General features: G+C 38.2%; 4 protein-coding genes across 5 annotated transcripts; all 4 read left to right on the top strand.

Annotated features, from left to right (window-relative positions):
- The first annotated feature begins 308 nt into the window (after window positions 1-308).
- LOC6647821 (prolyl 4-hydroxylase subunit alpha-2) lies at window positions 309-2,660 on the top strand. Its single transcript, XM_002069798.4, has 8 exons — window positions 309-600; window positions 657-808; window positions 870-1,020; window positions 1,077-1,279; window positions 1,329-1,912; window positions 1,974-2,012; window positions 2,070-2,235; window positions 2,293-2,660. The coding sequence occupies exons 1-8, from the start codon at window positions 410-412 to the stop codon at window positions 2,358-2,360; spliced, it is 1,554 nt and encodes a 517-aa protein (XP_002069834.3). The 5' UTR covers window positions 309-409; the 3' UTR covers window positions 2,361-2,660.
- A 592-nt stretch (window positions 2,661-3,252) lies between these two features.
- LOC6647822 (organic cation transporter-like protein) lies at window positions 3,253-5,892 on the top strand. The gene has a single exon (XM_002069799.4). The coding sequence runs from the start codon at window positions 3,942-3,944 to the stop codon at window positions 5,646-5,648; it is 1,707 nt and encodes a 568-aa protein (XP_002069835.1). The 5' UTR covers window positions 3,253-3,941; the 3' UTR covers window positions 5,649-5,892.
- Window positions 5,893-6,991: 1,099 nt separating this feature from the next.
- On the top strand, window positions 6,992-9,150 carry LOC6647823 (organic cation transporter protein). Its single transcript, XM_002069800.4, has one exon. It carries the CDS (start codon window positions 7,259-7,261, stop codon window positions 8,936-8,938), a length of 1,680 nt encoding a protein of 559 aa, XP_002069836.1. The 5' UTR covers window positions 6,992-7,258; the 3' UTR covers window positions 8,939-9,150.
- Window positions 9,151-10,367: 1,217 nt separating this feature from the next.
- On the top strand, window positions 10,368-14,534 carry LOC111519189 (organic cation transporter protein-like). 2 transcript variants are annotated; one of them, XM_047013691.1, is made up of 5 exons: window positions 10,368-12,648; window positions 13,298-13,496; window positions 13,565-13,634; window positions 13,701-13,866; window positions 13,926-14,534. In XM_047013691.1, the coding sequence occupies exon 1, from the start codon at window positions 10,536-10,538 to the stop codon at window positions 12,207-12,209; it is 1,674 nt and encodes a 557-aa protein (XP_046869647.1). In that variant the 5' UTR covers window positions 10,368-10,535; the 3' UTR covers window positions 12,210-12,648; window positions 13,298-13,496; window positions 13,565-13,634; window positions 13,701-13,866; window positions 13,926-14,534. The 2 variants fall into 2 exon arrangements, with proteins under 2 accessions (XP_046869647.1, XP_023034401.2); XM_023178633.2 differs by having other exon boundaries at window positions 13,555-13,634.
- The last annotated feature ends 265 nt before the right edge of the window (window positions 14,535-14,799 follow it).

Raw genomic sequence — 14,799 nt, 5'->3', positions numbered from 1 at the left:
TTCGATTGCCAATCAATTTTCTCCAGATTGAGTCCAATAAATAAATAATAAAATATTGTGAAATATCGATAACAAAAATTAGATATTTTCGAAGAAGTGCGAATACTTTTTAGATAATTAAATAATAAACAAAAAAAATTTAAATTTCGTACAAAAATTGAGTGATATATATAATCTTGAAAAGTTTATTAAGTAATTTAATTTAAAGATATATTTTGGAAAAACGACAAAGTTATTAATCTAACCTACTTGATTTTCTCTGGCAGCACATATGTATTGACTTGTTATTTTTACAGTTTAACTTTATTTCACGCTCTATTGAGAAGGTGGATTGATTTTTTACAGTCGCCAATAAATGGCGAACATTTTACAAAAATTCATTTAACTACTTCAGTTAACTCGAGGCAGAATGAAATTTTTATTCCTGTTTCTTGTGTTATTATGTGTTTCTTATGTTGCGGGCCAATTAAATGTTCATGCTAAATATTACTCATCGTCAGTATCGGACATGATAAGTTTGCAAGATTTAAAACATTCGTTAATATCTGAGTTGGAACTATATGCCACTGAATTGAAAGGCAAATTGCAATCTGTGAAGAAGTGAGTTGTGAAATAATTTTGTACACATCACAAAAAAGCTCAAAATGTTCTTATAGAGGCATTAGTCATTTGGAGACTCAGATAAGGCGTTTAGAGGACAATATTCTAGGCCAGGAATATAACCAGATCAATTATTTCTCAAGTTTGCGACGTCTGCACTCGGACTGGCCCAAGTGGCTTCAATTTATGAGGCAAAATGTGGCAAAAGGTTTGAAGTGTTCATACAAATTTAATAAAAGTATCAATACATAGACTTTTCTTTGTTGCAGAGACACAAGATCGTGTTCAAGAGATGCGACATAAGTTACCCATTGAAGATGATTATTACGGGGCATTAAACAGCATATATGTTTTATTGGATGTTTATCTGATTACCCCACAAGACTTTGCTAAAGGATTACTCAACGGGAAACAATATAAGTAATTACTATATATCCGATCCTTACAATGAAACTAATTTACATTTATATCAAAAGTTCTAGCCTTGATGCCTTGGATTGTTATGCAGTAGCTCAGTTTGCTTTGAGGAATGAATATTACAAGGAGGCATTAGAATGGTTTTATCTTAGCTGGAACTATCAGCAAAATTTGAAAGAATCACAACATAAATACTTTCTTCTGATGGGCCTTGATCCTGTTCGATTCTCCAAGCTTTATTCCAGGAACCTTCTAAAAGAAAGTAAGTACTTCGAAGTGTGAAGTAACATATGTTTAATTGAGTTTTGTAGATAAGAAAGTGGAAGCTTGGAAGGTCCTTAAGGAGGCCCTTCTATTACCGCACCATGATATCATTCTATTCCGCAAATTGCGGGAAATCGAAAGGAACTTTTACGTGCACTCCAAACCAGAAACATCAGTTACAAGAGAATACTGGACTGATCATCGGGAGTGCTGCCGTGGAGAATATAAACCACCCAAAGGATTGAGCTGTTATTATGAATATGGAGCAGATCCATTTCTGCGTATTGCTCCGTTTAAGGTGGAGCTATTGAATCGCAGTCCTTATGTGGCAGCCTACTACGATGTTCTCAATGATAGCGAAATTGAGGAACTAAAACTCATGTCATCGCCCCAAATAAGACGTAGTCTTCTGTATAATCATACCCTTGACATAGATCAAGCGGATGTTGATCGCACATCCAATAGCGTTTTTATGGAGGAAACTGGGATCACTTTGTTGGAGACAATATCACAGCGTGCGGCCGATATGACAGATCTCTATGTCACGGCAATTAGTTCAGAAGATTTGCAAGTTATAAATTATGGTTTGGGCGGTCAGTATACACCGCATTGTGACTATTTTGACGAGAATGTAAGACTCACCTTCTGTGGCCTTTTGGAGATTTCATTCATTTTATGTATTCCCTTTATAGGCAGAAAATGGTGATCGGTTAGCCACGGTTTTATTTTACGTAAGTTAATGAACTAAAAATTGGCGACTTACTCAACTAGCTTACCTGACAATTCAGTTAACAGATGTGCAACAAGGAGGAGCCACCGTATTCCCATTTCTACGTCTTTCATATTTTCCCAAGAAGGGTTCCGCACTGATCTTTCGTAATTTGGATAATGCTATGTCTGGGGACAAAGATTCCACCCATTCTGCTTGTCCAGTTCTCTTTGGCAATAAATGGGGTAAGCTTTTTTCAAAGAATAATAAAGTTGATACTGCAAATCTTGTAATAATTGCAGTGGCAACCAAATGGATATACCATTTTGATCAAATGACTCGTTGGCCATGTTTGTCAATCAAAAAGTAATCAATAGACTCCAGTCGGTCTGTATCGTACGATTTTCTTTGATTTTTGGAACCATAATCAGAATGTGTTACCCAAACTAATTGATCTTAATTGAGACTGCTGCTATCTGGAAATCGTACGATAGTTTTAATTGGCTTTGACAAATCTCAATTGATTACTGTATATGTAGGTATATATACATGTACATAGAATTTGACCCTTACCCAAGATGGCTAAGAATTTGAGGTAGATAAATTTAATATTTTTAATAAATAGAAAAGAAAAATGCCCAATGCCGGCTGTTCAAATATGCCAAAGATACGTCATCAGTCTATTAACCTCATGCACTGAGAGAAATGCAAGCCTTTCTCTTTTTCAAACAATAAATATTTACTCGTCTCTGATTGCTTGTAGCCATTGTCAGCTTATGTGGGTTTTAGAGACTAGTTTATAGGGAATATTGCCAAACAATTCTTTTATAAGAAATGTTTCATGGTAATTTATAGTTAACTAAAATAAATTAGGTACATGTTTTATATAAATATTGATATATCTTGTGCCCCTTAAATAAAGGGTCAATCTCCTAGGTCTATCTTTTTTAAAGTTAATTTATTGCATAAAATTTAAGTCCTGTGCATCCTTACAACAACTATTTAAAAGAAAACGAACACACTAAAGGAAACCTTAAAATTTAAAGAAAGATGAATGGAATTCCAAATTTTTGCATTGCTCTTAAATCTTTTTTGTGATCGTTTTGAATATTTCTAAATATAATTGGCATTCATACCCTTATGTAATGCATTGGTGAATATTTTTTTCCCGTGTATAGCACCAGCCCCCCTCTCGAATTTTCTAGGGGTTGCTTCAACTCATTGTCTGTGTTTGTTATTGCCGGCAAACTGAAACCTATCGCCTGCCTTTTTCTGTTGAATTTGAAACTTGGTAAAACTAACCGGCAAAAGCCAAATACTCAATTCTTTCCAGGCCCAGAGAGGAACACCGAGAGAGAGAAAGAGAGAGAGAGCGGAGAGAAACAGCGACATGGAAGACGAAAATGGGTGGGAGAGAGAACCGAACAGCCGACACACATTCGTCTTCGTCTCCTCGAGTATCTTATTGTTAGATGGCCAGGCACATATACACACATTTGTATCTAGATATTATAGTTCATTCTGCTTTCTGTTGGCCATGTTTTTCCCTCCGTCTGCAAATGCAATTTCTGTTGCTGCGACTCTTTTTCCCTCAGTTCTGTTCGGTTAGCGGAAGGTGACGCATCATCATCATCATATAGTCAGCTGAGTCCAACGAAAAAGTTCCGAATTGGTTTCGTTGCGGTTTTCGATTCGGATTTCGCATTAATTATTTAGTTTTATATTGTTGTTGCTCTTGGTTGTTTTTTTTGGCAAACACGTGTTAGATGATAATTGCTTTACGCATACTGCCGGCAAGCTAGCTAGCCTCAGTGCTCAGTGCTTCAGTCAGTATTGCCTCGACATCCGACCAAAGTACACGTCAACCAAGTTGCCGCTTTAGTGAAAAAAGATTTCGTATTGAACGGACAGACATCACACGACATAGAACCTTGTGCTCGGGGTTATTGAAATGGGCTACGATGAGGCTATTAGTGTGGTTGGAGATTTTGGACGTTATCAAATGATTATATATCTATTGATATGTCTTACCTCCATTCCTGTGGCATTTCACAAATTGGCTGGAGTCTTTCTTCTCGCCAAGCCGGACTTTCGATGTGCCTTGCCCTTTGACCTGGCGTCTGCGGAAACTGCCGTGGGTAGTGAGTATGAGCTGTCACCGGAACAATGGCAAATAGCTTATCCACCCAAATCGGCGGGCGCCTGTGAGTCATATGAAGTGGAATATCATAATGGCAGTTGGACACGGATTGGAAACTCAACCCATAGTTGCAGTAGCTACATCTACGATCAGAGCAAATATCTGAATAGTGCAGTGACCGAATGGAATCTTGTCTGTGGCCGAGGATTCATGGCGGCCACCAGTGATTCGTTGTTTATGTTGGGCGTACTTCTCGGCAGTTTCGTATTTGGCCAATTGAGTGACAAATACGGAAGGAAACCCATCTTTTTTGCCTCGCTGGTCATCCAGGTGGTCTTTGGTCTTCTTGTGGCCATGGCTCCTGAATATTTCACCTACACACTGGCCCGTCTAATGGTGGGAGCCACTACATCAGGTGTATTTTTGGTGGCCTATGTCATTGCCATGGAAATGGTGGGTCCAAGCAAACGACTCTTTGCCGGCATCTTTGTGTGTATGTTCTTCTCGCTCGGTTATATGCTGACGGCTGTATTTGCATATTTTGTGCACGACTGGCGAAATTTGCAGATTGCTTTAACGTTGCCGGGCTTAATATTTTTGTGCTACTACTGGGTCATACCCGAATCGGCTCGTTGGCTTCTCTCTAAGGGACGCAAGGAGTGCGCCATAGCTAATATCCAGAGAGCGGCTCGTTTTAATCGTGTGGAAGTTACCTATGAGGCCTTGAGCACACTGCTCGATGAGGGTGAGTCAGAGATGCCGAATGCCAAGCCAATTGACCAGGAGCATCAAGAGAAGCCACCATCAATATGGGATCTGTTTCGTTATCCCAACTTGCGTCGCAAGACTTTAATCCTGTTCTTTGACTGGCTGGTCACAAGTGGTGTATATTATGGACTCTCGTGGAACACCAACAACTTGGGTGGCAATGTATTACTTAACTTTTTGATTTCTGGCGCCGTCGAGATTCCTGCCTACATATTCCTATTGCTCACCCTCAACAGGTGGGGTCGTCGGTCCATTCTCTGCGGTTGCATGCTGATGGCCGGCATCAGCCTGTTGCTTACCAGTGTCATTCCTGAGGACCTAAATTGGATGATAGTCGCATGCGCAATGCTCGGGAAGCTGGCCATAACCGCCTCCTATGGCACAGTGTACATATTCTCTGCCGAACAGTTTCCCACTGTGGTGCGTAATGTGGGTTTGGGTGCTGCCTCAATGGTGGCTCGCATAAGCAACATGTTGGCGCCATTTCTTAATGTCTTGAGCAACATATGGACCCCATTGCCATTGGTTGTCTGCGGCGCTCTCTCGCTGAGTGCTGGCCTACTTTCCCTGTTGCTACCCGAGACCCACAACAAGCCGACTCTGGAGACCATAGCCGATGGTGAGAATTTCGGCAAACAGACCAAGGGTAATGTCTATCTGGAGACGGGACGAGAGATGTACGACACCAACAGTTTGGAGGCTCAGCCACTCAAAGCTGCCAACGGCCTTGCCAATGGCCACAAGAACTAGCAAAAACCTAATTCAAAGGAAATCATAAAAAGAATACATTTCTGTGCAGGGATAACTTTAAACCTATGACGATTAAACAATTTTCAACCAAAAGACAAAGTATTATACAAATTACCTAAAAAAAATCTCTTAGATAAAATTTATTTAGCATTTAGCCAGGCCCTCTATCTAACTTAATGTTTGGTTGGCATCTATTTTCTTTAGGATTATTATTATTCTTTCTCATCTATTCCAGTAAATTGTATTTTGAGAATAAAGAAAAATTGTATTAACTTATAAATCGAGTAACCTTATTTTTATTTGACCCATTGTCAACCCGGATGGCGCTAGTCCAAAGTGTCCAAAGTGTCAAACGTGTTTCCGTTTTTCCTTATCATCACCCACTTCAAAACAAAACACGAGACTGGTATTTAGTTAATGCTAAAATCACGAGATTGCCAAGTGTGCTGCTCAAATAAACACAACAAAAAAATACTAATTTTAGCTTCTGAATTTACATACAGAACACATATAGTAACAGCTAACGACTTGCAAACAAATACATATATAAATTGCTTTCAATTGGCTTTACTTAAATCTTTCCAAAGCAAAACTTGTTATGTGACAATTTATTACTTTGTTCTTGAACATTTGACATACTTGTAATTGAATATACGATTTATATGCATCTATAAAAGTGGAAAATATTCAAATTAGGCCTAATATATGTTTTTTATAGTTTTAGTATTCTAAAAAAAAACTAAATTTAAATTTAAACAATTTATTTTCATACAATATTTCATATGTATTTATTGATAAATATTTTTAAATATATTTTAAATGGATTTACTTCAAACTCAGAGTTTGGAAAGTAATTAACTTAATACTAGTACTAGGTATCCTTAATTCGATTTAGTATATAGTTTATTTTGCTCGTTTGCTTCACAAATAAGTCGCGTGTTTCCACATAAAAGTGATTTACAAACCATTGATAGATAACAGAAAATCAAATCGCGAATACAAGAAAAATATAAAACGCTCTGTGAGAGAATTAAGAGATTGTGTTACTCGGAGAGACGGGTTGACCGATAAAAAGAGAGGGATTGGGTCAGGCCACATATGTATATTGGGAGTTCTGGTGTTCCTTAAGACATCTTAAGCAGCAGCTGCAGTATCTGTCCCCTGGTTACCATTCTCTTTCAAATTGCAACTGATCATCGGTAATAGTTAAAAATTGGTTCCTACAACCAACCCCTAGATTGATAATGTGCAAGCGAGAGAGTCGCACTCAGACTCAGACAATCATCATAATCACAGTCGAAACAGAGGCTAAAGAACGCACCCTGTGTGCCTCTAGCAGTTAGTCGTGCATGGGTGTAGCTAGTGAGCGGTTGATCGAGCGCTCCAAAACTCGTAGCTCGAAAATTGAACTCAATTCAAATCAAAGTGGAAAAGGCCTAGAGACGAGGCCTGACCTCAGACTTGACAAATTCCAAAAACTAGTTACATTTTGGGCACAAGTGGCGTATACGCAACACCTGCATAAATTGCTCATACGACGCGATCGTACGAGACGAGTTTTGCGTGTGTGATAAGTGCAAAGTGTCAACGATTAAGTTTTGTAATCTAAAATGGGCTACGACGACGTCATTACCCACCTGGGCGAATTTGGTCGCTATCAGAAACGCATCTATTTTCTTCTCTGTCTGCCGGCAATTGTTTGTGCCTTTCATAAATTGGCTGGCGTGTTCCTCTTGGCTCGTCCAGACTTTCGTTGCCAGCTGCCCTTTGAGAATGATGAAACGGCACAATTCTTATCCTTGCCAGAGGAGAAATGGTATCTTGCTTATCCAAAAGACAGTGTGACGGGCAAAATATCAACCTGCGAGTACTACAATGTGGCCTATACAGAGGACTATCTCAGTGGCAGTGAACCCTTCACCCAGAACGGTACAGTAGAGTGCTCATCACGTTATCTGTACGATCAGAGCAAGTATCTGAATAGTGCAGTCACTGAGTGGGATATGGTTTGCCAACGCAGCTTGATGAGTGCCTCTAGTGATTCGTTGTTTATGTTGGGCGTACTACTGGGAAGCTTTGGCTTTGGCCAGATGTCGGACAAACTGGGACGTAAGCCAACATTTTTTGCCTCATTGGTGATTCAGTTAATCTTTGGCGTTTTGGCTGCTCTGTCCCCCGAGTACTTTACCTATACGATTTCGCGAATGATTGTGGGAGCAACCACTTCGGGTGTCTTTCTGGTGGCGTATGTTATAGCCTTGGAAATGGTTGGACCCTCGTATCGTCTGTTTGCTGGAACAGTGATGCAAATGTTTTTCTCTATAGGTTTCATGCTGATTCCGCTCTTTGCTTACTTTATCCACGATTGGCGTTGGCTACAGATAGCTCTGACTCTTCCAGGATTGGTTTTCCTTTGTTATTATTGGCTTGTGCCCGAGTCGGCACGTTGGCTGCTTAGCAAGGGACGGAAAGAAGAATCGTTTGTGATTATTGAAAAGGCAGCCAAAGTCAATAAAGTAGAAATTCCAAGCCAGATCTACGATCAATTAGTCGAGGAGGTGGCAGAGAAGAAGAAACAAGACGAATTGGCCTCGTCTCAGCCAGCAGCTTCTGTACTGGATCTTTTGCGTTATCCGAATCTTCGCCGCAAAACCCTGCTGATCTTTTTCGATTGGTTTGTCAACAGTGGCGTCTACTATGGTCTCTCGTGGAATACAAACAATCTGGGAGGGAATCAATTAGTCAACTTTATGATCTCTGGAGCAGTTGAGATCCCAGCCTATACTCTGCTGCTTTTCACCCTGAATCGCTGGGGTCGTCGCACCATTCTGTGTGGCACAATGGTTGTGGCCGGCATCAGCCTCCTGCTGACCATAATTGTGCCTAGTGACATGAACTGGCTGATTATAGTCTTTGCCATGATTGGCAAAATGGCCATCACCTCATCCTATGGTACAATTTACATTTTCTCCGCCGAACAATTCCCAACTGTGGTGCGCAATGTGGCCTTAGGTGCTTCATCAATGATGGCTCGTGTGGGTGGTATTCTGGCACCCTATCTTAAGCTTTTGGGCGAAATCTGGCAGCCGCTACCCCTGATCATTTGCGGGGCACTTTCTCTAACCGCTGGCTTCCTCTCTCTCCTGCTGCCTGAGACGCACAACAAACCGCTGCCAGAGACCATTGAGGATGGCGAGAACTTTGGCAAGAAGCAGCAGCCTCAAGCAGCTGCTGAGACGGGACAGATGCAGGAAGAACTGAGTGGCATGCTTAACGGAAAGGCCAGCTAATTGCTGACAATAAACACAAATGACGCCTCTCAATTGAGCAAACAACGAATTTAAACAAATTGCGACCGACTCAGACATTTCAGAAGTATTTCCACTCATTCATTAAGCATGATGTTCCATTTTGATTTCCCAACTATTTCATTATAAAGAAGCCATATGAAAAATTGTAATAAAAATGTCATTGGCTTTTGTTTTGTCTCGATGAAGAACCAATGAACTTTATTGTTAAACTTTGTTTATTAAAAATAGAAAAAAAAATAATGTATATATAATTTGTGCCTTGTCTTTTTTTTTGTTCTGTTTAATTAGCTTGAAGCATGTTGATAAGCTAATAGCTGTTGGTCTATTCCGAAATTAGGTCTAAATGGTCTCAATTGATAAGAGAGTGCAACAATTGCACTTAGACTGAGAGAAAGGGAGTGAGAGGGAGGAAGAGAGTGAGTAGCGGGATGTTGGCCTTATCAGACATACTAACATTGAACTGAAACTCATTAAATTATCATCATTGACGTTCGATTCTTATCGAAAATGTGTCGCTGATAACAAAAATATATCCATATCTTGTTCTTATATTAAGGCTTTGAAGAAAGCATATGGAAAGAGCTTTGCATTTTGCATATAACTTTGATTTTCATTCATAAAATGTTCTTAAAATGTATTGTATAATATTTCAAACATAAGTGATAAATACTTTTTTTGGTTTCTACAAATATCATTATTATCATTTATTCTAGGTTTCTGGGTTCACCGAACCTTCTTGTGCTCTAAACTCTGTCTGTAGCTTAATTTAAGACTTAATTATACTTAATTAAATAAAGTTCCTTATACATTTTCCCATTGCCATTAGAGTTAATTACTCTTTGTATATCTCCTCGCCGTATGTTGTATATTTTTATCTAAAAGATATACAAAATTCACTTAGCATACAAATTTCTGCCTAAAAGTAGGCTACAATATGCTTCAAAACATTTTAATGAGAGCATGCGAAATTAGTTTTTGACTTTATTTTTTGGTTTATGTATATTAAAATAATACTTGCCGCTCTGGTTGAGTATTGGGAATTTCCTCATATATGTTCTCATCGGATTAATTTATTCTCATGCATTTGCCACTAATCGGTTTCTCTTTAGAGGCTTACATTTCTCTCTGCCTAGGAATTTTCCCTCTCTTGTGTCTTAAAACTCAATATCAGTTTAATGTCATAAATAATGAAATCAGTATTCAGTATATAAACGTACGTATGTGTATGTAATGCTGATAAAATGTTTGGTTACTACATAGTTTATTTTCCGATATCTCTCACCAACTATTGACGTTCTCTTTGACAAAGAGAATGAACTCTCCTATAACATTTTAACAGCTGCTTCTATTGTTAGCGTTATTCCATGGCGAACGGTTGTTCGCGCATGAATTCAATAAAACTGAACGGCCACTGAAAATATTCTGTTCAAAGGTATTAATTTATTTTTGATTTTGTTTGTTGAATAAGCAAAAAAAGAGTTAGCCAAGTTGCTGAAGCCACTCAAACCCACACTCCGAGGAAACATTTTGTGAAGTAAGCCGCAAACAACAAACAACAAACGAAAAATTTTCCAAAATGGGCTACGATGATGTCATCAAGTACCTTGGCGATTTTGGTCGCTATCAGAGGCGTATACATTTGCTTCTCTGTTTTCCGACCATAGTTTGCGCTTTTCATAAGTTGGCTGGCGTGTTTCTGCTAGCTCGTCCTGATTTTCGTTGCCAGCTGCCGTTTGAGAATGGAGAAACGGTTCAATTTTCATCCCTGCCGCAGGAGAAATGGTCCTTAGCCTATCCGGTAGATGGAGTAACAGGCAAACTGTCTACCTGCGAGTATTACAATGTCGCTTACAACGAGGATTATCTCAATGGAAGTGAACCCTTCACCCAAAACGGCACATTGGAGTGTTCGTCTCGTTATCTCTACGATCAGAGCAGGTATCTGAACAGTGCCGTCAGCGAGTGGGACTTGGTTTGTAATCGCAGCCTGATGAGTGCCACCAGTGATTCATTGTTCATGGTGGGCGTACTCTTTGGGAGCTTCGTTTTTGGCCAAATGTCTGATAGAGTGGGACGTAAGCCCACTTTCTTTGCGGCATTGGTCATTCAGGTGGTCTTTGGCATACTCGTTGGTGTGGCTCCCGAGTACTTTAGCTATACGATTGGGCGCATGGTTGTTGGGGCAACCACATCTGGGTTCTTTTTGGTGGCCTATGTAATAGCAATGGAAATGGTGGGTTCCTCCAAACGTCTTTTTGCTGGCGTATTCATGCAAATGTTCTTCTCAGTTGGATTTATGTTAACGGCGGCATTTGCCTACTTTATACGAGATTGGCGTTGGCTACAGATTGCTCTTTCCTTGCCTGGTTTATTGTTTCTTTGTTATTATTGGCTCATACCTGAGTCGGCACGCTGGCTGCTGTCAAAGGGGCGCCAAGATGAGGCATTTGTTATTATTAGGAAAGCAGCCAAAGTCAATAAAGTGGAAATTCCAAGCGAGATTTATGAGCAGTTGGTCGAAGAAGTGGCCGAGAAGAAGAAACAGGCCGAGCTGACCGCATCGAAGCCTGTCCCATCCGTTTTGGATCTTTTACGTTATCCAAACTTACGTCGCAAAACTTTGTTAATCTTTTTTGATTGGTTTGTCAATGCCACCGTGTACTATGGCCTCTCGTGGAACACCAACAACTTGGGGGGCAATCAGTTGCTCAATTTCCTAATCACAGGAGCTGTTGAGATTCCTGGTTACACTTTCTTGCTTTTCACACTCAATTGCTGGGGTCGCCGAACCATTCTTTGCGGCGCTATGGTTGTATCTGGTATCAGTCTACTGCTGACCATAATTGTGCCCCGGGACATGAACTGGCTGATTATAGTCTGTGCCATGGTGGGCAAAATGGCCATCACCTCATCCTATGGCACTGTGTATATATTCTCATCGGAACAGTTTCCGACAGTGGTGCGGAATGTGGGTTTGGGTACATCCTCAATGGTGGCTCGTGTGGGTGGAATAATAGCTCCTTATCTGAAACTATTGGGGGAAATCTGGCAGCCGTTGCCCCTAATTATTTGTGGGGCACTCTCGTTAACGGCTGGTCTGCTGTCGCTACTTTTGCCCGAAACCCTCAATAAACCCATGCCAGAGACCATTGAGGATGGGGAGAATTTTGGCAAGAAACGCCAGGCATGCATTGTGGCCGAGGAAGGGGGTGAGGAGATGAAAAATATGCTCAATGGCAGATCAAACTAATTCTTAACTTGGGGTTAAACATTTTCTGTTTGCATTTCTATTTTAATTTACATAAGTATTATGAGAATCGATTAAATTGACCATTTGAATAATTTTTACATTCGTTTTAACGTACTTAAATGCATCTAAAGTATATTGATTGTATATCAATCTTTTTATATATTTTTTTGAATAAACATAACGATAAATTGGCCATGAGCGAAAATTGAATGTCAGAGCAAACAGTTTTTTTTCATTAGCCGAAAACTGAAAATGAAAATGTGCTAAAAAATGCTAAAACGCTTTGTTTTGTATCAGAAATGTTTATAATGTTTATAAAATAAAATTAATGTTTGTTTACAAAAAGACTTTTTGGTTTCATTGTTATTTCGAATTAAAGAGGATTGAACTAATTAATTAATTAATAATTTGTGCAAATTTATTGGTAATTAAAGAACTGGTAAGTTTCAATTCTTCCTTAAATAAAAACAAAAATACAGTTGAACCATCAAAGAAAATAAAATATATATTTTTTATCCTTGGAAATTTCACTTCGAGGACATATTTTCTAAGCTATCAACCTTAATTGTAAAGTTAATTGTCTGGTTATCCCACAATAACAACAATTCAATACGTAAAAGAGATAATCTTGTCTGTATATATGTATATTATATTCTCTTTATTGATATACATTTCTATATGTACGCAGAATTTGCAATTGCAAGACGAAAACAAAATAAACATCTGTATATATATAAATTTCTTTTTATATGACTCACAGTAAATACTGAGAATCTGCATTTGCTTCTCTTTAATAAACAGGTTTAATGGGAAAAATGCTTTATTCTCAGTTACAGCAAAGGATATTTGCGGAAAAACAGTGCAAACAAAATATCCAAATTAAATAAATACTTACAAATAAGGACAAAATACAGTGCTATTTAATACAAATTTCAACTTTGGCTAAATAATATTCCTTTCTTGCCATTTTATTAGAAAACATGGTTTGCATTTTTCGCAAATGTCCCTAAACTGTTGGCCTTTGGTGTACGGTTTTGCCGACTGTAGAGATTCAGCTCTCAATATTTTGAAACTCTCTTTATTTGTAGTACGAGTGCCGACTTGAGCAGGTTGTTCAATCCCCGCTTCAGTCAGGATCAACTGATCTTTATATCATGTTGGACAGACTTCTCTGTATGCGGTTAAAAACCGCTGGCAATGTTTTCGGTTGGATTGATATTATTGGTAACATCATGGCATTCATAATTTTTGTTATTTGCTTGTTTGATCCAGAATATGAGGCACCTGGTAAGAAACTCAATATCAAAGAATATAGTACAGAAAGTATATTATTTTTATTGCGCAGTGGAATTTAGTCTTCTTGTAGTGACATTAATTTCCACAAAAATTCTGATTGCCGTTCTGCTGTTGTTGGGTATCAAAAAGGTAAGTTGCAAATTATATATAAACATTGGAAATATTAATGTTTGACATTTTAATTTATTCTTACAGCAACGCCATCGTTTCCTACTTCCTTGGCTAGTACTTTATGGCATTCTATTGATAGCATTTGTCTTCTGTTCTTCCGTTATAATGGGACTTGAGTTTGTGTTCAATGCTAATCGGTCCCCAGAAATAAAACTATTATTTTTGTTGCTTATTGTTATTCCTTCATGGCGTAAGTTTGAGATCAAAACTTGTTTTAAGTTTCTACATTTTATTGTTAATGTCTTCTAGTTCTCGGCTTATATATTTTCTACGGCATGTACTCACTTTATAAGGAGATTCAGGCCATTCGAGAGGAGCAGCAGGCCCAATTCTCATACGTCCAATGCACATTATCTAACAAACAAGAAGAAACATAAAGTGTTTAATAATTCATACTTTATTTGATAATACTCAGGAATTGTCTCGACTAGAACTAAGATCTGTTTTCCAGTTATATCTTTTCTATAACGTGTTGTTGACCAGAACGGAAATCAAGTTGTTTGCCCATAACCTCATAAGCTCATATAATCATTGTGTAGTTTGAAATTTGTTTAAGAATTGTGAAATGCGTCACCTGTTGTCAATTGTCTTGTCTTATCAACAATTTTTAATGCTTGTGTTAATTATTGATATGGGCAACGAACGGTACTGAAAAGAAAGCCGGATTGACTTTAAATTTTACTTAGAAGGAGTTAACAAGATGTAAAACTTGTGTACTACATTAATTCATTGTTATATATTCTGCAAGTCTAGTTAATCAGGAAAATAATGGGTTAAGTTATATTTAAACGAAATTTTGGATTTGTTTTAATATGTTATCCACTGTTAATTGAATTTTTTCGCTTTCAGTTCCTCATATTTCTCAGCGAGTTACGAATATTAGGATAAAAGTATTTATTAATATTAATTGTTAATAATAAAAGTGAAAGAATTTGGAATATTTTTTTATACGTATTTACGTATTTGATATATTTGCTTTTTAATATTTTACATTATGGAGAGAAACAAAATTTCAATGCTGAAAAGTATGCCACAAATTTTATTTATTCTTACTGACTTTGTGTAAGATTACAAGTTGAAATTTAATTTGATAAGGTTCAAGCATTTTCTAAATGTGGGAGGT

This window comes from Drosophila willistoni, chromosome 3R (assembly GCF_018902025.1).
Source record: "Drosophila willistoni isolate 14030-0811.24 chromosome 3R, UCI_dwil_1.1, whole genome shotgun sequence".
Classification (NCBI taxonomy): domain Eukaryota; kingdom Metazoa; phylum Arthropoda; class Insecta; order Diptera; family Drosophilidae; genus Drosophila; species Drosophila willistoni.
This window is presented reverse-complemented; position numbering and strand designations above follow the sequence as displayed.

Coding starts and splice junctions, on each gene's coding strand:
- LOC111519189 (XM_047013691.1), top strand. CDS start 10,536: ATGGGCTACGATGATGTCATCAAGTACCTTGGCGATTTTGGTCGCTAT.
- LOC6647822 (XM_002069799.4), top strand. CDS start 3,942: ATGGGCTACGATGAGGCTATTAGTGTGGTTGGAGATTTTGGACGTTAT.
- LOC6647823 (XM_002069800.4), top strand. CDS start 7,259: ATGGGCTACGACGACGTCATTACCCACCTGGGCGAATTTGGTCGCTAT.
- LOC6647821 (XM_002069798.4), top strand. CDS start 410: ATGAAATTTTTATTCCTGTTTCTTGTGTTATTATGTGTTTCTTATGTT. Junction 601..656: donor AAATTGCAATCTGTGAAGAA/GTGAGTTGTGAA, acceptor ATGTTCTTATAG/AGGCATTAGTCATTTGGAGA. Junction 809..869: donor GAGGCAAAATGTGGCAAAAG/GTTTGAAGTGTT, acceptor TCTTTGTTGCAG/AGACACAAGATCGTGTTCAA.